General features: G+C 43.3%; 2 protein-coding genes across 7 annotated transcripts in view; one reads left to right on the forward strand and one right to left on the reverse strand.

The window, feature by feature from the left end:
- Positions 1-12,859, forward strand: part of LOC101065284 (protein TANC2-like) — a 32,058-nt gene extending 19,199 nt beyond the window's left edge. For all 4 annotated transcript variants that reach the window (XM_029836098.1, XM_029836097.1, XM_011603573.2 and 1 more), the window contains 21 exons: positions 389-525; positions 1,253-1,484; positions 1,572-1,744; positions 2,778-2,858; positions 2,958-3,158; positions 3,249-3,383; positions 3,718-3,914; positions 4,004-4,112; positions 5,307-5,429; positions 5,523-5,660; positions 5,772-5,870; positions 6,585-6,776; positions 6,857-6,950; positions 7,138-7,271; positions 7,363-7,486; positions 7,934-8,109; positions 8,217-8,349; positions 8,544-8,635; positions 8,921-9,055; positions 9,167-9,267; positions 9,376-12,859. In XM_029836098.1, coding sequence (XP_029691958.1) covers positions 389-525; positions 1,253-1,484; positions 1,572-1,744; positions 2,778-2,858; positions 2,958-3,158; positions 3,249-3,383; positions 3,718-3,914; positions 4,004-4,112; positions 5,307-5,429; positions 5,523-5,660; positions 5,772-5,870; positions 6,585-6,776; positions 6,857-6,950; positions 7,138-7,271; positions 7,363-7,486; positions 7,934-8,109; positions 8,217-8,349; positions 8,544-8,635; positions 8,921-9,055; positions 9,167-9,267; positions 9,376-11,209 — 4,640 coding nt within the window. In that variant the 3' untranslated portion in view covers positions 11,210-12,859. The remainder of the gene's footprint in view (positions 1-388; positions 526-1,252; positions 1,485-1,571; positions 1,745-2,777; positions 2,859-2,957; positions 3,159-3,248; positions 3,384-3,717; positions 3,915-4,003; positions 4,113-5,306; positions 5,430-5,522; positions 5,661-5,771; positions 5,871-6,584; positions 6,777-6,856; positions 6,951-7,137; positions 7,272-7,362; positions 7,487-7,933; positions 8,110-8,216; positions 8,350-8,543; positions 8,636-8,920; positions 9,056-9,166; positions 9,268-9,375) is intronic.
- Positions 12,860-13,414: 555 nt separating this feature from the next.
- cyb561 (cytochrome b561) lies at positions 13,415-21,292 on the reverse strand. 3 transcript variants are annotated; one of them, XM_011603578.2, is made up of 8 exons: positions 21,019-21,292; positions 20,894-20,953; positions 19,666-19,873; positions 15,523-15,621; positions 15,314-15,417; positions 15,080-15,234; positions 14,241-14,446; positions 13,415-14,143 (listed from the first exon to the last, which is right to left on the reverse strand). In XM_011603578.2, exons 3-7 carry the CDS (start codon positions 19,868-19,870, stop codon positions 14,254-14,256), a joined length of 756 nt encoding a protein of 251 aa, XP_011601880.2. In that variant the 5' UTR covers positions 19,871-19,873; positions 20,894-20,953; positions 21,019-21,292; the 3' UTR covers positions 13,415-14,143; positions 14,241-14,253. The 3 variants fall into 3 exon arrangements, with proteins under 3 accessions (XP_011601880.2, XP_003964313.2, XP_011601879.2); XM_003964264.3 differs by having other exon boundaries at positions 13,415-14,446; positions 21,019-21,290; XM_011603577.2 differs by lacking the exon at positions 20,894-20,953 and having other exon boundaries at positions 13,415-14,446; positions 21,019-21,290.
- Between the last annotated feature and the right edge of the window lie 1,018 nt (positions 21,293-22,310).

Below are 22,310 nucleotides of genomic sequence, written 5' to 3' on the forward strand. Positions count from 1 at the left end.
ATGCTCCTTCATTCATTTTATTCTGTTTTGTGTGTGTAGGACTAATGTAAAAATCAGATATACATTTTGAATTAGGTTTGAAGCTTTATAAAGTGCCTTTTTTACAGTGTAACTTGACCTTGGCAGGTGACTGAAACGGACAAACTTGCCAGGAGAGTCTTAGTTCTTCCAGCCACAGACAGCATTATTGCTTTGTTAAGAATTTGCTGAGTCATTACATAGAAATGAGTGAACTCAGGCACACTCTGAGCTGAGCCAAGCACCAAAAAACTCCATGATGTCATACATTGTGTAAAAAGTCCAGGAAAACATACATAAAAACTAGAAATAGATTTATATATGTGTTAATGTGGAATTAAATTCTAATAGTGTTTCTTGTGTATTCCAGACATGGAGGCCATTTCTTTCTCTCACAATTCTTTGTGTAGAGGGGGAGAAGATGAAGGAGGAGGAGGAGGAAGCTGTCCAGGGACTCCAGAGATGAGGAGGAGACAGGAGGAGGTTGTGAGGAGGCTTGCAGCACAGGTGGGACCTCCACCTATAGATTTACATTGTCCGTTGTATAGAAATTTATTTTGTATTCCACTTATTCTATTTATATCACCTTTCCGCTGCCATCAATGATATTTTCTTCATTGCATTTCTGTTTCCTGCAATTCGCACAATTTGGCAACATGGACTTTGGTTAAAATGCAAAATACTGTATGTGAAACACTGTTGAATTGAACGTTGGTAAAATGCTTTTTGCTGTCATTTTACTCTTTTTTTACGCTTACTGTGTAAAGCTGATTTATTAAACTTTTCACCGTAACCTTAAACAAAAATGATGAACAAATGTTTTATATGTGATAGTTCCGTGCATTAAGCATGTTCTTTGGGCAAGTAATTGGTTTGCATACTTTTTAAGATAGCCAACAAGTCAGGACATAGTCCAAAGAAGTGCTATCTAAAGTTGAGTTAGTGCCCATTTTTATATCTGTTTCACTGGCTAACGGTACCTGTAAATGCTCTCAGAATAGATTTGCCACGATCAGTTTCAATCATCAGCCTCTCCAATGACAAGAAGGTTCTGGTTCAATCCCTAGTGGACCTTTCTATGAGGGCCTTTACAAGCTCTCCTTACAGCCTGTCTGACTTTTCTCACGACACTGTTTTACCCTTAAATGTGACCTTAAATGGTTAAAACCATCATTTATGTTTTAAAGCTAAACAGAAGAGCATAATCAATCCACTGTGACTGTTTTCTTTGCAGGTTGTCTCCTATCACTTTTGTCAGGCTGATAACTGTCAGACGTGTCTGGTTCCGGAGTTCGTCCACAACATGGCAGCAATGTTGAGTGACGCCCCTCAGCTGCTGGCATATCGGGAACTGCTGCACCGCTCACGAGAGCTTCAGAGCACTCTAAGTCTGCGCGCTTGCATCCAGGATCCCAGCTCAGCCCTAGAGAAAGGAATAATGGAACCTCTGAGTGCCCTCTACAGAGGCATGTACTGCTGCTGGCTTCTGTTCAGGAAGATCCCAGTTCGCCACTGGTCAAACTCCTCCACTCTACATTGTGTTTGTTTTCCAGAGAGGAAAATTCACGTGGACAGGGCGGGGCTTATCGTACTGGTAGACGGGCTAAATGAGGCTGAGTTCCATCGGCCAGATTACGGTGACACCCTGACTTCCTTCCTGTCCCGAAACATCCAAAAATTTCCCTCCTGGTTGAAAGTCATTACCACAGTCCGCACCAGTCAACAGGTAACTGTCCCTCACCGTAACCTTAAACAAAAATGATGAACAAATGTTTTAGGCAGTGCTCAACATACTGAATGAAAGTGGAATACATGGAAAATGGCAACATTTCGTTAGAAAAGGCTGTCACGCCAGACAATTTAGAGAAGTTGTTTCAACCAGTTTTATGGAGGAAGAACTTATTTTCTAAATCACTGCACAGAAGGAAACTGTTACTCATGGAAGACAAAATAACTAATGAAGATAATTAAGCTAGTTAAGTTGTACTTGAGGGAACTGCTCTGTCACAAATACCCCACATTGTACTTTTCCTGCAGTGGAGTATTTGGGGCAAAGTTTAAATCAAAAGAAAGCTCCACCAGCACTCAGGCGAACAGCTTCAGCACCTACTTATACTTTCTCTGCTCCTCTTGTCACTTCAGTAACACAGATAAACACCACGGCTGGAAACGCAAGAGCTTTGTTTTGTCTAGAAAAGGAACACTCAGCATTTTTGCCGCCAGATTTGCTCTCGACTTGTTTTTTTTAAACCTGATCCTCACACATTCCGTAGTTTTTTCCTTTTTGAACAGTCTGCTCCCCATTCTTCTTGACCCCATTTCATTTCTTTTCCACAGTTTCAGCCATCATAGATGTCATCAAACGTACCACATGTTCCAAAATCTAATTCGACCAAGCGTTTCCAAGTTTCCTTTGCCTTCTACACTGAAACTCGACTCGAATGTATGAGTTATGTATAATTTGGGAAAACAATACCAACTTAAAGTACTTGCGTTCCAAGTATCAGGTTTACATCTTTATCATTTATTTTCACATCAAGGTGATGATTAGTTTAAGAAAGTCAGCACTACTTTTTCCATCTTCTTCTTTTTCAAATTTATGTCCAAGCTAGTTTCGCTGTCAACGAGAATTCCAAATCGGTGGATTAAAGTTCAGTATCTAGTTCACCCATTCATCAAAAGAAGACATTTATTTGTGATAGATTGCAGAGTGAGGCCTTCACCTGTCATCAAAAAACACTTTTGCCTTCTCTTCTCAGGACATCACAAGCTCTCTACCGTTTCATCGCATCTCTCTTGACAGAATAGAAGAGAACAATGCCATAGACCAAGACCTGCAGGTATCAAACACACTGCATTCACTGTCTATATGTATGCTTACTCTACTTCTACATACTGTATGTGAACAGATTTTCATCCTTGCTTTGGAATTTTGTCAGGGTTACCTGATGCAGCGCATCCACAGCAGTGCTGAGATCCAGAGTAACGTCTCATTGAGCAATGGTCGCCTTGACAACGCAGCTCTGGCCAAGCTCATTAGCCACCTGAAGACTTTGAGTAAAGGATCGTATCTCTACCTGAAACTGACCTTAGATCTTATAGAGGGAGGATACCTGGTGCTAAAGAGCTCAAGCTTCAAGGTGAGAGAGGGGCCGAGGAAAGATGTGTGAACCTAATGTTGTCTTGACCTCGACCATTTATGGCTGAAGTTGCTGTGTCTTTGTGTGTAGGTGGTTCCTGTGAGTCTTGCAGAGGTCTATCTGCTGCAGCTTAACATGAGGTTTCCCACCCAGTCATCATTTCAAAGGGTTCTGCCACTGCTCAACATCACTGTGGCGTCCCTGCACCCACTGACAGACCAACAGGTAAACACGCCATGACGTGTGTGTGTACCTGTGGGAATTTATGCCACCGACATTAATGAAAGGACTACAATATTCCTTGCAGGATGACTTTTAGGGAAGGAAAGCCTTTTCCTTTTTCTTGCTGCAGCATTTAATCTGCAATGAAGCGAGCAATTAAAGTTAAGGAAAATTGGTGAATGCTTTAGAGTGATTGTGGAATTCAAACCAAAAATGGACAGACTGAAAGACAAGAGCCTGAAAATGTATTCCAGTCCTTATTGGCCCTTCTTGATGTGATATACTGTAGCTGCACCTCATCCACCATGTCTCCGCTTTCACTTATCTCCTCCACCAGTTGTTTGAGGTCGTAAATGCAGGCACTCTGGCCAGAGGATCGCTTCCCTGGGCAGAGTTTATGCACCGCCTGGAGCAGCTGTCTCCTTTTCTGTTGCGGAGAAATGATGGCAGCAGGATGCTCAACCACTCCTCTTTCAGGGAGTGGTTGATGTGGAGAGAGGAAGGCCAGGACGACAGGTTTCTCTGTGACCCCAGGTACACGACGCGCTGCTGGAGAAAAACAAGGATGCAGGAAAAAGAGAAGAAGGAGTAATTAGGGTTTTTGTTTTGTTTTTTCCCTCCAGGAGTGGCCATACTCTCATGGCATTCTGGCTCTGCAGGCAGGAAGGAAAACTGAACCGGCAGCAGATGTTGGAGCTGGGACATCACATCCTGAAGGCTCACATCTACAAGGTTAGCCCAAAATAGGGGTGTGTTATCATATACTGCCTGAAATATAGACATGATTAGGGGAAGGTCTCTGGATATGGTTTCTTTTGGTTCTTCAAAGGAGAAATAAATAATAATTACATGTTCAGAAAAGACACTGTCAAGAATGCATTGAAATCGAATGTTCAAATTATTTTCCAGTGGCTCAAGAAATTAGATGAGAGATGGAAAAAAGAGATGAAAGAATGTTTCAGAGCTGGAAAACAGGATAAGATTTGTGGGTGGTTTCAGAATTGGATTGTGCCACAGAATTTGAGTACAGTACGTACTAGATCTAATCAAACCCACCAAAAGACATCTGCAATGACCGTGTTGTCCAAAATGAATTTACCGGTAATGGTAAAATACATCCGACTTCAGAATAACTCTGCTATGATTTGCTTATGCTGATATCAAAATGAGGCGGCTCTCAAATGTAACTGGAAACAAAGCACCTGGAGAGCAGACTCCACCAAGCAGCTCAGTTCCCCACATATTCTGACTTACAATTACGATTATGAATATCTTCATTGCGTTTGTCTGTCACCGTATATTGCTGCTCTTGTATTCGAGGGTTAGCTTTGGTGAGAGACTATGATTCCGATTAGACAATCAAGGCGCATGGAGAAAGACATCTGAGTTTCCTTCCTTTAGTGGCTTGTTCAACTTAAAAACAAGCAGCTAACGGCCCCACAAATAGTATTATGGTACAGTATATGCAGTATTGAGGCAGCAGTGATATAAGGTTCAATGACATAGTTTGCTTAATGATCAAAAAGCAAAGTCCCTGCAGAACCCTGAACATTGCCAACATTTAATTATCTATTCGTTGCCCTATTATTATTATTTTCTAAAAATGTCATTAAAATTGTTCACTTTTTGTTTTTATGTTGCTAAACCTCAGACAACTGTCACATAACCTCCATGGCAGAGGTAATTATATTCATGGATATTGGGAAGCCTAAATGGATTTCTGTCAAAAGACTACCACTCCTGATAACCTAATATCACTCATTAGTTTATTTCTCAGCAAGTTTTCCACATAAAAGGCTTTTTTTCATCATTGCTGGGCAAAGTTTCTCACCATAAATATGCATATTTACTCACTAGAGCCAATGAATATCACTTAAATCTTGGTTTTAACTGACTATTTCAAATGTGTCTGCTATTATTATTTAGGGCCTGAGTAAGAAGCTCGGGGTCTCCTCTTCAGTTCTGCAGGGGCTGTGGCTGGCATACAGCACACAGAGCTTAAATCCAGCTTTGTCATCACTGCGTAACCTCTACACCCCCAACATCAAGGTAAAACACACACAAGTACACACAAAGGAACTCACACGCACACTTACTTCGCTAAAAACAAATGGACTTTAACTCTGCTGCTTTCTTGTCCAGGTAAGCAGGCTGCTGATTATGGGGGGAGCTGATGTGGATTACTGCACTGATGTCCTCAGCAACGCCCCCCTGCTGTGTGCACACGCTCACCTGGGACACAGCGACGTTGTTGCACTGTTGCTCGACCAAGGAGCACAGGTTAAAATTCATATATATATTTATATATTGATGTCTCATCACATTTGTAAGCTGGGATGTAATGTAAACATTGTTTGGTGGTACTTTGAGCTTCCTGTATTACATCCTCAGGTGGATGCACAGTCTCATGATGGATTGACTGCGCTGGGATTTGCTGCAGCAGCTGGACACCTGGATATTGTCACCATTTTGAGTCAGAATGCTGCCAAGGTAGATCCCCACACAGGTCATAAGGATTGTCTAAACAAAACACCCACTTTATAATACCAGTCATTCTGTCACACTCTTATTGTTTCCCTGTTTTTATGCATCCCTTCTCCAGATATGGTCAACTGCATACACATATGCAACCACAGAGAGAGTGCTCTTTGGAGAAATTGAATTGAATTTGAATTAATTTAACTTCATTTAAAATGACACATCTTGGGTGGTTCACAAGACTGAAAACCCAGTCAGATCAGTGATGTCAGGAAATCCTTTGGTGTATATCAAAAGTCCCAACTTCAAATAGCTTGAAGCTGACCTACATGAATTATATAGATGGTGCTGATTAAAGTCATTTTTCAACTTTGGAAATCATTTCTAGAGAAACTAAGAAATCTGTATATCATGATGAAACCTTCATCAATTTCTATTACCCATAAAAGGCTAACTTGGAAATTGGAAAATTCCTTTGCAGATTTCCTAAAGATGTCTGCCAAGCTAGACTGCTTAATGATTGCTGGCTGTCAAACGGAAGATAGATTATTTGATTACTTTTTAAAGCCAGTTATTAAGCCTTTTGCCTGAAGCAGTATCTGATCAGTCTCAGTCATAAGACTCTACTGAAGTACCAAATGTCAAGTTGATTTTTTGTTTCATTAAAAGTAAATGATGTGATGTGCATTTTGCTGCTCTGAATTTGCCGTTGTCTTCTGCACTCAGGCGGGTCATGTGGACAACTCAGGTCGGTGCGTGTTAGTGCACGCCGCCCAGCGCGGCCACATTGAAGTCCTGCGCCATCTGTTGAGAAATGCAGATTGGAGCTGCACTCCCTGTTGCAGCCAGAAGGGGGCGAGCAAGGAGCAGGCCGTGCAACAGGCGCTGACAGCTGCAGCCAGCATGGGCCACTCAGAGGTCAGCACACAGGACACACTCATTTGTTTATAATAATCCGTGAAGTGAGGAATAATTCTGATATATTTTTTTACATATAGATGGTTTCATACCTCCTGGGTCTGCTAAGAAAAGATGAGGAAGTTGAGGAGAGAGCTGAGATCGACACACCAGACAGTCTGTGGGGTGAAACAGGTACTGTGGAAAAGTATAGCATTATCCTGTGATGTGCCATGTTACTGTTACGACGTAAATCAGCCTTAAAGCGCTTTCATGTGTCATCTAGTGCCAAATATACATGCTCATATACAGTTTCAAAGGGGATATTTCATCAAAGTATCTTCTGTCATCATATTCTTTAATATTTTTGTGTCTGTGCCAGCTTTGACCGCAGCTGCAGGAAGTGGCAGGCTGACTGTCTGTAGCCTCTTGCTGGAAGAGGGTGCCGCCGTTGACCACAGTAACAGGCGAGGCGTGACTCCCCTCTTCAGTGCAGTGAAACGTGACCACGGGCAGGTACAGTGTTACAGAACATCCTAATAAAATGTGCAGCCTTCAAGTTTGAGTCTGACTTTGGAAATTGCTGTTTGTCTCCATCTTGTGTCAGGTGGTGCAGCTATTACTGAATCACAGGGTGGATGTGAACATGGTCGACCAACAAGGTCGAACAGCTTTGATGGTGGCGGCTTCAGAAGGACATCTGACCACAGCCCGACTGCTACTGGATCACGGTAAGTGCTGTGTGTCGATGATGACTAGTAATGGCTGCTAAAACAACAACTTGACCACAATAAAGCAGCAGTAGTTGTCCTTAGCTTTGCTGGAACTCTGGCAGCTGGGAAAAATATTAAATATGAGTAATGGGCAGATCCACTTATGCCGAGAAAGACTATAAAAGTACAGAGTTTCCAGTGCCAAGGCTGAAAATCTCCTGTCAGTATTCTGCCTGTGCACTTCTAGTGTAATATTTTCAGATATTTACTACGTAAGTTGATTTGCATTCATTGCCTTGTTAATACCTTTATCCATACATCACAATTGTAATTTACAAGAAAATCTTAAAATTGGCGCTTGCTTAATTTAGAATTTTATTTAAACAACTGTGATGATACTATTTGCATCATAATTAAAACTCTTTACTTTGAACGATGAGGTAATCATCTCTGTTCTCCCTCCAGGAGCCTCTCTTGACCAGACAGATAAGGAAGGGCTAACAGCACTGAGCTGGGCTTGTCTGAAAGGAAAGCTCCAGCTTGTCAGAGAGCTGGTGGACAGAGGTGCAGCCACCACTCATGCTGACCGCAGTGGACGCACACCTCTGGATCTTGCTGCCTTCTGCGGTGACCCTGAAGTGGTCTGTGAAACACAATAGGAATTGGCTCTTGATAATAGTGAACTGTTGGTTCTTTTTGATTTATGTAATAGGTGGACTTAATTCCGTGCTCCATATTTCGATTGCAGGTGCAGCATTTAGTGGATCACGGCGCGTCTGTGGAGCATGTGGACTGCAGTGGAATGCGCCCTTTGGACCGAGCTGTGGGCTGCAGAAATACGTCAGCAGTTATCGCTCTGCTCAAAAAGGGAGCCAAAATAGGTAAAAACCTGACTTGTTGCTGTGGGTCACGTTGCTTTAATATTCAAACACAGCCAGAAAGTGAAGGCAAATATATTTTGACATGCATTCTGGAGGAATCAAACAGGGGTGCTGCGGCTACTGTGTTATGGAAATGACAAAAACAACTTTATTTTTTATAAATGGTGCGTGGGGGTGGGTGTTTGTGTTTGCAGGACCAGCCACTTGGGCCATGGCAACCTCTAAACCAGACATCTTAATGGTTCTGCTCAGTAAACTGATGCAAGAGGGAGACAGACTGTATAAGGTAACCCAAGTACACACTAACACACACCTATACAACTTAGCATTCACCTCTATTCATTTTCCATACACGTGCATGGTGTCGCTTGAGTATTTACACCAATCAGAATCCACAATTTTATTGTGCCAAACTTAAATCTTACCTTGAAAAATGATTCAACACAGAAAAGCAAATCCACTGACATAAACAATAGAACCAACTAAAATTCTATAAACCAAAATCCATCAGAAGTTGATGAGATCAAACCCCAAAAGAGCCGCATAGTCATTTATGCTTGTGTCTTCATAGCAAGGGAACGCCAGTGGAGCAGCTCAGTCCTACCAAGCAGCTCTGCAGAAGTTTCCTGTGGACGAACTGAAGACGTTTAGAAAACTCCGAGTGTGTGTGCTGCTCAACCTGTCGCGCTGCCACCGCAAGATGAACGTGAGCTGCCCCCGCGACGTCGCCTCCTGCTCCCAAAGACGCCGCTAATGACGTCTGAGAAACTGCAACTCAAGCGAACCGCTCTCACCCTTTATTTTGCTTCGATTGCAGGATTTTGAGGTCGCCGAGCAGTTTGCCACTAAAGCTCTGGAGCTTAAAGCCAAATCCTATGAAGCGTTTTACGCGCGGGCCCGCGCCAAACGCGGCCGCAGGTAACGACGGGGGCAAATGAACAAATCCTAGAGTCTTCCCACCCAGTGACAGTCGTCAGAGAACTTGGTTAATTATCTTCTAACGTGATATTTTTTGCCACCATTCAGGCAGTTTCACGCAGCCCTAGAAGACCTGGTGGAGGCGAGCCGCCTCTGCCCATCGAACAGGGAGATCCAGCGCCTGCTGTCTCGGGTCAGAGACGAGTGTCGGCAGGCGGCGTGGCAGCGCGACTCTCCGCCTGCTTCTTCGCATCATGCGTATCAACAGAACGCCATCATGGACATCAGACAAAGAGATCCAGGTGGCTTGCAGGGGCAGGAGAAGGAGGGCCTTACAGAGGAAGAGGAGGAGGAGGAGGAGGATGGCTACAGAGGAGATGCACTTTCTCACTCCTCCTCCTTCCACCCTTCACCTGTGATTCAAAGTCTTGACACCCACGGCCATTCTGCCGCCCTCTCCCCGACTCACCAGTACCGCCACCACGCCAGCCCCACCCACTGCCCCTCCCCCTCATCCCCCTGTCATTCAGCTCCTCCTCCCTCTGCCTCCCACTGCCACCTAAGTCCCCCTCCCTCCCCGATGCAGCCACAGCAGCGAGCTAGCCCGATGTCGGAAGCCGTGCCTGCTTTACCGGGAAATGGGATTCTACAGCAGTATCCACAGCCCGTTTCAGGTGGCTATTACCCAGACCAGAACCAGGGGGTCCAACAGCACCACATCATGCCCAGTGAGAGATCATTTCGGAAGCAGAACCCTGTGCAAGGCCAGTGGCTTCAACCAGCCAAGGTGCAGGCTGTCAGAGCCAGCCAGCCCGGTTCCACAGCTAACGCTAGCATGATTCTGGGGAGCTCCATCTACTCCCACTTTGGCCAGCTACCCCAAGAACTAGCTGAACTGGGGGAAGGCATCTGCCCAAGCCTCCTAGATATGAGACCTAGTCTGCAGGTCCAGACTGGGCTCCATTCAGGGGCTTCGTACTCACCGAATGATGCAGATTCGGACTTTGTTTGCCAGGTAAGATCTGCATCTGCATTTGGAAGGAATGGAGGCGGGGAGAGACCGGGGTCGTCCCGCTTTGGCCAGGCCCACCAGTTAAACCGCAACCAATCCAAAGCAGCGCGCTACCCCATGGAAGTTACCGAGGCAACCTTGGGCCCCCCTGACAGTTATATAGCAGCCCACCAGTACCATCAGATGGGGCTAAGACGGCCCCTCAGTGCCCACCCTGGTTCCTCCACTGCTCCTCCCAGCAGGCCTTTTGTTCACTCCCAGAGTTCCAGTGTCCATTTTTCCACCAGCAGCGGGAGCCTCACCAGTGGGCAGCCCATTAATCCAGGCTTAGGCTTCAGGACGTCTGCCTCCGTCCAACAGATGGAACTCACATCAGACCTGGTGTCTCCAGGAGAAGCCCCCGGGTGTCATGATGACTTCTTCCTGACCCAGTCAGAAATCTGCATGTCTGGAGGCGGGACTTACCCCGGAGAGGCAGGCCGATCATCGAGGAACACCCCATTTATGGGCGTTATTGACAGGACTGCGAGGGTGCACCAGCAGTATCAACACGCGCCGCCCAGTCCTTCGTCCTGTCTCAGTCCCTCTCGCTCCTGGGCGGTGTCTTCTGTGGACACGGTCATCACTTCCCCAACCAAAACACCCGCCAATCAAGGCCAGTTCCAGCCTCCCTCGCTCGCCTATCACAACCGCAGCAACAACAACGTCCATTACGGTCACCTCCATGACAACCAGCATGATTATTATGAGGCGCCCCCTGGTTGCGGTGCCCAGAACAACGGCCCGTCGCAGAACCCCCCCTTTGTTGGCATGAGACTGGCCCGAACGCTGCCAGTGATCCACGGCTACTCGGATCGGCCAACTGAAAGGAAGACGGGCCCTACCTCTCCTGTCAAACCAAAAAGACCTTTTGTAGAGTCCAATGTGTAGAAAAAAGCTAAAGTGCAATGAAGGTTGTTGGAAGGAATCGGTGAACTGTTCGCCAAGACCCAGCGGAATTCTGAAATCCTGAAGCTAACATGGACTTTGTATTCGTACGGCTTGTAGCTCACGCGGCATTCAGTAGGGCAAGACGCAATAATCGAAATGTAGACCGAGTCTCTTCCTGAGTCACTTTGGTCTGAGCTAGCACACGAGGTGAAACTCAAAAGGTTATTGCTCAGGAGAGACAGCGGAAAGCATGGAAAGGAGAAGAGGTACAGCGGATACACACGTAGTTTCCATGCAGCCTCACACAGCATCTGTCAATAGAAAAAAAGCACAGTTTGGAAGAAAAAGAACTAAACACATTTCCTACACACCATCTTCTTTATCTGGCAAGAACACCGCTCTCAACTCTGTCTGCTGCTGATGCCTTAAATGATTTTTTTTTTGCTCTCCCCCTTTTTTTTCCCGACATCTTAAGCGCTTAAAGTTTCTACAGTTGTGCCAGTCAGGTGCTGTTCGATGACCCAAGCCATAGTTAGCTAGGACATCATTGAGCTGGCTGGCTGTTTTAAGGATATTTATCTTTTTTTTTTAAGTTATATATTTGTATTAAACTGTAAAAATGTTTTTGTAACACTGTATATCCCTTTTGGATTTTGTAAATGTTTATTTTACCTTCATTTCCTCACTGCAGAACAGGACGGTTCCATTTTGCTCAGAATTGTCGGGCGGTATCTTCCTGCTCATGGGTTCGGGCAGTAACACCTATTTGTATAAATAGTTGTGAGGTTTTTGTTGATCTCATTTGAAAGGAAGGTTTTTTCTGCATGCATCCAAAGGTCCTTATTTATGCAAACCACAGAGATCTCATATTTGATACCAGGGAGGGTTTTTCACTGGCACCCTTCCATAAATACTATTGCCGATAGATTTTTGGCAACACTAATGTTATCATTTCAAAATGAAATGGTACATTTTAAACCCAAAAATGAAATTAGGGATCAAGAATATACACAGAAATGCTAAAATATGATATTTAAGTGACCTGTGTCTGACTGGATGGATTCGGCTAACAGGCATCTAGCAGTGAGTTTTTAAGAATTGGGACCAATTTTTAGCTTTATTTAGAATTATTTATTTGTTTTTCAAATGTTTTTGTTGTTCATTGAATCAGCAGCTTGGTTACTATAGCTGTAGATGACCTCTGACCTCTTCCTCATGGTACAGGTTATACGAACATGAAGGTGATCAAACACATTTCGCCCGTCTGACAGCCTTTGACGGGTAATAACGAAGTTTGTTGCTAAATTAATTTGACTCTAAAAATCAGCTGTATCCTTTTGCCGGTAAAAAGGTAAATGTCTTATACATGTGGGACGCGACCCCTTTTCTGACCCCGAAACTGCTGAAGGGGTGTGAAGCTCACGGAAGGAGCACAATAACGGAAGCATTTTATTCCTGTTCTAGCACAGATGTTGCGTTTGTGTGTGTTCATTGTGGTTGGCTCTCTCACCGTTTGTTAAATAGGTAAACATTTAAAACCCAGTATGGTTGAGATAAAGGAGCATCAATATTAAACATTGAAAAAAGAAAACTCATGAATGTGTCAACAAATGTGAATTCACTGAATGAATAAACAGAGGAATAAATTAATGGTGTGTTATGACGACTGGCTTTTTAAATATCTATGAATTAATAACTAGCAAAGAACAAGACTTCGATCTCTCATTCCTGTTACTGATTATCCTGAATTCTCAGATCAACTGAACAACCTCTTGCCAGGGCGCTGATACATTTTGAAGTGCTTAAATGTGGTGGATGACACAGCAGTTTCAGCCCTTTTGCATAAAGGCCCCAGTAGGAAGGTTGTTGCCTGAGGTCGGAACCAGAGAACTCTTTCACAACACACAAACAACAGGGGACAGAAAATTTGCATTCCTCAAAGCTATTTTGATCCTTTTTTCTTTTTTTGGAAAGCGTCAGGCTCAGTCGAAATCACTCGTTACGTAGAGCAGCTCACGTAAGTCAAAGCTTAGCGAATGAAACCTTGTTAGGGATGTTTTCTTTTACAGTTCGCTGTTATCTGTATGGCAGTGAAAGGTGAGAAAGAGTGAAATCAGTCCTGGTCTTTCATCGGGAGCTGCTGGTTCGCAGCTGAGGTCATTTCTGTCGCACATTCAGTCAAGTGAAAAACCACAAGAGAAAACGATGACTTGCACAAATTTTTAATGGAGCAACACTGAATCAACAGTTTCCAGTTAGGCGGTAAAAAGCCCTGAAGGGACAATAAAAAAAACTTTATATTGTCTCCAAATAAAGATGCACAAGCAGGTAGATGGAAAGTAAAAACAGAAACCATACATTTCTTTTTGAATCCAACAATTGCTACTGTTACGTCTATTTAAAGCTGTTTTCTGGAGACGACATCTCACTCTATTAATATTGTTGGAGATTAGCGGTACAAATCCTCGGGTTTTTGCCCTCACATAGGGTGAGGTGGACAAGATAAAGTGGACTATAATTAGGACAGAAGGAAAATTTAGAATTGTTGCAAATCTGGGGAGATGAACCACTGTGTTTCTAGTTTGGTGAAACAAGGCTTGAAACAAACAGCCACCATTCAACTCAAGGACTTTAGAGTTCAACTACATTCCAAAAGGAGCAGGACTGTGGATTTCTCTATATATAAATGTAAATATTTGTAATGTGATGAGCCATGTCGACAGCATATAGTGCAAGATGATACAGATTTGGCATTTCATCAGCAGAAAAAGGCTGTGGAGAATATACTGAATATAATGAATCAAGCTTTGACAAAACATTACTAAGATATCTTCAAAGGTTTACACACACACACACACACACAACATATTTGAATTTCCAAAGACGGTTTGCAAGAGGTTTTGCACTTGCTGATCTGATCTGTGACATCACCATCTGGAAGTCATGACAACGGATGGGAGAAATTGTCAACTACTCCCACTGTGATGCTGCGGCGGTACATCTTGAAACGTGGTTTGGACTCAGCACTAACTTTTTTATGGCGGTCAGGGCGAGCTGGGGGACTGGCCTTCAGTCAGCGTCTTGAAGTAGACAGACAGAGACTCCTCCTCTGGGTTGGGAGGACGTCTGTAGTCCTCCTTGGTGACCATGTAGCACACGACCCCCCCAAAACACACAAGGAGGACTCCCAGGACGTTGGCCAGCACCCCCTCTGGGATGAACTGAGAGTATGTGGGCCTAAATCCAAAAAAAACAGACAGAGAGAGAAAGAACACGTTATAGAACCATTCTGCTTTGGCAGAAAAAAATAGATCCTGAGGTCAGAGATGCTGTGATGTCTAGTTTTAGCCTACATGAACGGCATCTGGGAATGATGAGCAGGTCTACATTTATCATTTTTAAAGATGAACCCAGTCTGAGTTTCACTGAGTGAAATCCGGGCCGCACGTTTAATCCCATTGATCATTTTTGCATCCAGATATTCAGTCTGCATCACAGCCGATGGTGACGTGGTATCGGCTATGGTTTCTCTCAAAGGCGACGTGGGTTTTTAGCCTGTAACATTCAGTCCTGCTGTGACGTAATGGTTTTGTCTGTCTAAGGAAGCAGCTGCTCAGCGACAGAACAAACAAATGGGGGGGGGTTGCTCACCTCATTTGCTCACGACACGAGGTTTAATTGCCTTTAGCGGTGAACTTTAGCCTGGGTTATATTAGGGTTTGACACTAAAATCCTTGAAGGTTCAAATTCAATTTTAAAAGAATCTATTGCTGTAAACAACAGTGTAAATGTTTTTTTTAAATCCTGGTGAAATTGACATTTAGTCGCAAAACAGAAGAGAAAAAGGAAGGAAAGTATGGACGGACGTACAGGCTGAAGAGGAGTTTCTCTGTGATGCCCAGCAGGCAGGACCCAATGGACATGACCAGCAGACCCAGTCCACAGAACACATGGATGGGGAGATATGAGGCTCGTAACCATGACGACGCAACAGGAAACAGGAAGAACAGCAAGCCTATTACCCACTAGGAAGAAAAGGAGTTGGTTACTGTTTGAATCACAGCACGGGAGCATGTGTGTGTGTGTGTGTGTGTGTGTGTGTACCTGGAGGAAAAACAGAACTATTGTGGCCATCCCCACCCAGCTGTGGAGAGAGTACATGTCTGGAATCTTTGCTACTTTATGGAAGTTGAACACTGCCACAAAACCTGGATGCAAAGTAAATGTAGTCAGTAGATTTCTCTCTCTCACACACACTCACACACACACACACACTCACACACACACACACACACTCTCCCCTCCCTGCTCACCGATGATGCTGATGCCGAGGGCGAGCAGGTGAATGATGCCGTGCAGAATTTTAATGTTCCGCTTGGCTTCATTGTGAAACACTCTGTAGACCAGGATCGCTGGCGACACACACAGACAATGTTATGTTTTTAACGTCATCTTTTCCTCGAGATGATGATAATAAAGACATTTATAGAAATGAAGTGAGAAATAAAGGAATAAAAAGTGGTGTGTAGATTTCATACTCTGAGAAAATAAAATGTTTTGTACAATCGGAATCCCCTTTAAAGACTTCTGATTTGTGTAATAACGTTCCATTATATTTTGAAAAGGCGACGTTTCAAAACAGGATTCATTTTGAATTTATCAGCTAGGCATTAAAAAGGAGAATAATAAGCTCTGCTGACCAGAGGAGCTCCACTAATAAGTAACGACTTAAAAGCTTATCTGAGTTAAAAGGAAGTAGGTTTAGTTAAAAATATACACTCTCACAACAAAACCTTTTATAATTACTTTAACACACATTTCAAAAGTGAAGGCATCCAACTAATGAAGAGTTTGAAAGCTTTTGGTGTGAACTTAATGTTAAAAAATGTCTCGTTTCATAAGAAAAAAGGTGGGTGTTCCATTATTACGTTACCATTTCTAAAATGTCACAATAAACCAGGATTCTGTGTTTTTACTGACATTGTTTTTCCAGTAAAATAGAAAAGACGCTGTAGCCCATCTAGACCGTACTGAATGAGCAGAGGACAGAGGTCAGAGATGAGTAGATTGACAAACATAATCCAGTTAATGTCGACCTGGTCTGAGACAGACGGAACAAATGAACACACAATCAGTCCATTCAGTGTGTGTGTGTGTCCGTGAGAGAAAGAGAGGGACCCCAGGGTGTTACAATCCCAATCTAACGTCCAGCTGACCTTTTTCTGTTATTAAACTAATACAATTTTGCACAGACACAGGCGGCTGTGAACTGGTTAAACTAATCTGATTACTTTCACTCCACTGAGGCCTGGAACAGAGATGGGAAAACAATGAGTTCTCACTTTGTCTTTACTTCTGGGACCACCAACACTCTAAAGACATGAGAGCAAAACTGCAATGTTTGTGATCTTTTATTACTTTAAACATATCTAAAGGTAGAAAGTATGTGAACTGTCGCGAAACAACACGCTTTCTTTATTGTTTTAATATCACACAGTGTAGATTAGTTGGGTTACTGCTCGCTATTAATCTCCAAAGTGGGCAGGCAGCAGGCATCTACTGCTATGTGACTAATCAAAGATTAATTTAATTCAAGGATAACAACTATAACTTGGAACAAAAAACCTTAAACCTTTGAAAAATTAGAATATAAGAAAATACAGAAAATATAAGTACAATAAAATAATTTTAAATGTGTGAAAAAGTGGAATGCTGCACAAATGCTGTTGCTTTGCTACTTATCTTTGAAAAACATCAAGTTCTGTCCAAACTTTTGTTAAACGAAGGTGTAAATGTTAAAAACAAACACTTATCGCCGCATAAATGTTCTGTTTTGAATGGCAGCTCTCCTACACTGCAAAAAAGAAAGAGTACCACTGATGTATTAAAGCTAACCGCTAACCTTTAGTGCTTCATCAGTCAAAACTAAGGCATGGAAAAACTAGTGCATGTTCTGTTCCCTCTGCCAGGTGACACCCGTGTCCTCACAATGATGTCATTTATCCCCTGATAACAACAACAAAAAAAAAGCTCCACTAATTCAAACGTTAACTGTTGCTAATTAGTACACCACGAGCTCTGTCACTGTCAATGGGAAACAATACACACTTTTATTTAATGATATGCAAGTTGTTTGACTGCTCAGTCATCACTGTTCCATGAGAGGCACAAAGATGTGGTACGTTAATCACAATATAGATTCTTTGTTCTGGCTCACAAATGGCACTATAGTGTGTTATGAGTGTGTCATGAGGAAATATACTGACTACGGATTCAGCCTGTTCTCAGAGGATTGTACCTCTTTAAATGCTACCTTTGCACAGTTTGAACATAAAAATAGGAAATTATTTCATTCCAAACAGGGCAGATTAGGCCCCCGCATGATGCAGTTCGCTCATTTTGACCGACTGTTGCTCATTCTGGAGTTTTAAACGCAAAAGCGTTTACTTGGTATCAAGGACACTGTTGGGACAAATATTTGGAGGCAACAAAATCAACAGGCTTTGACTCGTATGACATCAGCCGCTCGTGTCCACGTGTAGATGGAGCAATTGCTTGTCCTCTGCATATTTAAATGATCTTTAAATAAACCTGACTATTCCAACAGGTCTCACAGGGGTTCCTCCAGTGGAGCTAGCTGACAGCCTTAAACCTTTCAGAGCATGTTCGACCACATAAGTGTTCCGTAAATATTACAAGGTGCATGTTATTCCTAAATCATCAGGAAACTTATATCCCAAAGCGGCGTCTCAGCCAGGATGTTAAAGCGCTTCCAGATTATTCCGATCATGGTTCCAAATCTGCAGCAAAATATCTTACATTTTGATCCAAAGCACTAAAAGAAGAACCGGGCGAACACTGTGCTGCGAGACCTGTCTGGAACGTTACCAGCAGAGCTGGAATTAAATTAAAGGCAATGCTGCCAAACACTGAATGATGTAAACTCCTGGGATTGGGATAAATCCTTATTCCCACTGTTATCCTTAAATTCCATTCACCCTCGCTAGCATTTATATCTGTTTCTCAGTTCCAGAATCACACAGTGACAGTGACGAAGCGCCTCCCTCCCTCAGACGTTCCCTGTGGCAGCACCGCCTGATGGATGCCTGGGTAATGTTAGCTTAATGCAACAGGTCAGAAACACAGCGCTTGAGGCCACACGCGCTCAGAACCACTCCCACTGCGTCACCAGGCCTTCTAAAATAAAGCATCTGCTGGCCTTTGTCTCCAGATTGATTTGATTTAGTCACAGTTATCCCAAAGATCAATTGTAACCATGGTTAAGAACTGATGGCGTTGAAGCCAAGGCAATATCAGTAATGGCGAGCCGTGGGCTCGGGCAGATGCAGAGGCTTTGGAAACGTCTATCCAGACATTTCAGGTCTCCAAAGTTACACCGTCAGCATCATGAGTTCCACCGTGAGTGTCAGACAGTGACCTCAGTCTGATCACAGACAATAAAGCAGTGTGAGTTCAGCCTGGTTAACTGTCCGATTGTGTCTGACCTGAACGTGACTGTAAATGTGCGTGGAATTGATTCAGTTACAGCTGCAGACACTGTTGGTCTGGAGGTGGGTAATTCCCTCAACAACGGCACTGAAGAGCTCAATCAAAACAATATTTTATTAGAAAGCTTGGCATTATTTTTTAGAACGATGTCGATTCAAAGAGGAAATGATATTGGCAGAAATGTGTTTTCCCTTCTTTGAAAATGTTATAAATCTAACTTTAGCTATATTAACAATGAGTTTGACCACCCATATCATCTAGATCTTTATTTGAGATGGACACCATGAGCGTCACCATTTAAACTAATACTTCAACTAAATTTCAGCCCCTTATATAAAAGGCACCAACAGATGCTTTCTGAGGGTGGGGATGACAGAGAAAGACCACATATGCTCCTTTTTTGTCTCTTGTTAGTGTGTTTTGTGGTGTTTGTTGTTATTTTTTATCCCCACACTCAGTGTCCCTCCTGTCCCATGTCCCAAATAATGTCCTTGTCCACTAATGGAATCTAACTCAATTTAACCTGACCAACTGTCCTTAAAATCAATGGGAAAAAGCCAGTGGAAGCATTAAGATACAAAATAAAGAGCAAGGGAATAGCTTGTTTGTATGAGTGTGTGTGTGTGTGTGTGCGCGCGCGCACGTGCGCTCATCATATTTGCAGACAAAATGCTAGACACGTTCAAGCTAAAGGTTCCTCAAATTTTCTGCATTCCTAATCATTTTGGTGTATCTCTGCAAGTAGCTTTGAAATGCTGTGACAACATTCCTGTCAGCTTCCATCAATGCTGCCTCAGAAATGCTAGATGTCAAGTACACGTTACTGGGTGAACAGGTCGGGTTGCAGTTGGATGAAAATTCATGATATCTTATCAGAGCATTTTGCCATCATGTCGTCACACACACAGTGCCAAAGGGATTTTTTTAAATTCTTTTTTTGGACTCACCATCTCCTTGCAAGAAGACAAGGCCTAGCACCATGCACAGGGGATGCACGTTGAACTGCTGCGCTGATCCGTCCCAGGCAAACCCGCCCTTGTACTGGCCCATCCACACGCCGGCCAGCACCACTGATACCAGACCCAGGACCTGGGATAGTCCCACCAGCCACCCGAAGGTGACACGACCTCGTCGTGGAGCAGAGTCTTCCATTTTCTGAGAATGACATGCTAACAGAATCAGCCATGTCTAAAGTGTACTGGATACAGCCACGGATGTTTGTAGAAGCAGATAACATGTCTGTGACAACCAAGAACAAACACAACAAACACAGTTGTGCACCTCGGATCCTTTTGTCAGCTGAAGAGCGTTAATGCACATCGAGGGGGATTCAAACGTATCTGCTGCTAGATTAAAGTTTGAGATTACCTTTGATTTCATGATGAGTATAGATAGATAGATAGATAGATAGATAGATAGATAGATAGATAGATAGATAGATAGATAGATAGATATCTGTGATTTCAAATGCAAGGTCTTATTCCAGTTGAATATGTTCCAGTTTTAACTAAGGAAGTAAGTTTGCAGGTTTGTTTTCTTTTTTAATGCACTTTTGACCTTTTTTCCCCCAACAGTCATCATTTTACGATGCAAGGTCAAGCAGTGTTGATGAGAACAATATAAAAACTTGGACCAACAGAACGCTCCATTTGCCCTGATCTTTATCAAAAAAAAGGATAAGGATCCACACACAGAGCAACAAACAGCAAAATTGTCTACGCAGAAGCAATCTTTGGTAACACAAATTGCATAAGGTCTATTATCAAAAACTTTCATTAAGACTAATACGGGAGATTTCTATTATATGTTTATTGGTAAACTAAAACGCATGACTGAGTGATGCGTCTTATTTGACTCGAATATTGACCGGCAATAAATTCAAAACGAGGTTCAATCACATCATTTAACAAGAAAAGGCGTTTAATGTCTAATTGTCAGCATCCAGCTGTGCGCTGCTGGGTTCGATCCCGCTTTCGAACAGAAGGAAAATGGAAACGCGACGTGAACGCGACGCGCAGAAAACGTCTCCCTTTAGTCGACCACAAAACAAACACGGGGAATTCATTAAAATCCCAAATCGGCTCGACTGCCCTGTTGTGCAGCAGTTCCAGCACAAACACAAATCGTTGCAGAAACAAACACTCCGGGCTTCCGTAGTCGTCCAACACCTGTTACCTGTCACTGTCAGAGGCCGCTGCTGCGTTTCTTCTCTTCCTCTCGTGAGCGCAGCGCCAGCTAGGAAACAAGTGCAGGAAACAGTTTCCCAAATGTAGGGATGAGTGGGAAAAGTGCTGACTTACCGCGCTGCAGCCAGTTACACTGAGGAAGAGCCGGAGTCCGCTGGCAGATCCGCCTTCCTCTTCTCCTCCCGATCGCCGCGCGAGTGCGCGTGCACTAAGGCGCGCGCGCTGCGTTCAAGTAAACACACGGAACTGAAGCAGAAACGCTGGCGCGCCGCTGCACGCGCTGCTGCAAGCGCTGTCGGGAGTTTGTTTTTAACAGTTCAAACTCCGACTAAATTAGTTCTAAAGTGCTCGGATCGGTCCTGTCACCCACGTGACCACCTCAGTCGCCAAGATGTCGCCGCTCACGTCAGAATAAGAGCAGAGGTGTGGGTGATGGGATGCGGACCGATGACGAACAGCGAAGCGTTGTTGCCTTGACAACGGTGGTGGCGGTGTGGGGGGTGGGGGGGCGAGGTGTGTCTGTCAGCGAATCGTCGGTTCCGATTAAAGAGCGTTGATGCCGATATGGTGCGATAAATAGATAAGAAGATGGCCACTGGGCCGAGGCAGGCTGACTCATGCGCTCACATCATAAGGTGATGTTTGTCGTGAGCAGATCAGCAACACTTTGTCACATGTTGAAACGGGTTAATGAATAGGCCACGGTCAATTAGTCCTTTTTTCTGTGTTGTGTCTGGATAATCACCTTAAGTGCAACAGATATTTGCATTTTAATACACTACAGTGAACATTATTTAATTAGTCATCATTGGATAAATATCAGTCTTGATGAGGGCCACATCGGATTTTGCACAATTGCCTGGGTTTCGTTCATTGTCATTAGAAAACTTTCAAAGCTCATATAAAATTGCCACAAAAAATGTTTTCATAAGTGACTCACGTCCTCTTTTATAAGTCCAAAATAAATGAATCATCACACTTGATCTTTGTATTATCAACATTACAAAAGTTAAAAAAAAATTCTCCGCAACTCCGCAAGTAGGATTTAAAGTTTGTTTTATTATTTAAAGAATATAATAATAATAATAATAATAATAATAATAATAATAATGATGATGATGATGATGATGATGATGATGATGATGATGATAATAATAATAATAATAATAATAATAATGATAATAATGATAATAATGATAATAATGATAATAATAAACTATATTAGACAGTCCAAGTTGTTCTCCAGTTGATCCACTGTATCCAGTGTGTTCCTTGTGTGTGCATTCTGCCACCATTCAGTCCAGAGTCCTTTCGGTCGCTCGCGTCCATGTAGACGCAGTTACTCTTTATGGACTCTAGAGGACGCTGCAGTTTGGATAATGTGAAAACGGTGCTGGAATTGAGGC

The sequence above is a fragment of the Takifugu rubripes genome, chromosome 5, assembly GCF_901000725.2.
Source record: "Takifugu rubripes chromosome 5, fTakRub1.2, whole genome shotgun sequence".
In the NCBI taxonomy this organism is placed as follows: domain Eukaryota; kingdom Metazoa; phylum Chordata; class Actinopteri; order Tetraodontiformes; family Tetraodontidae; genus Takifugu; species Takifugu rubripes.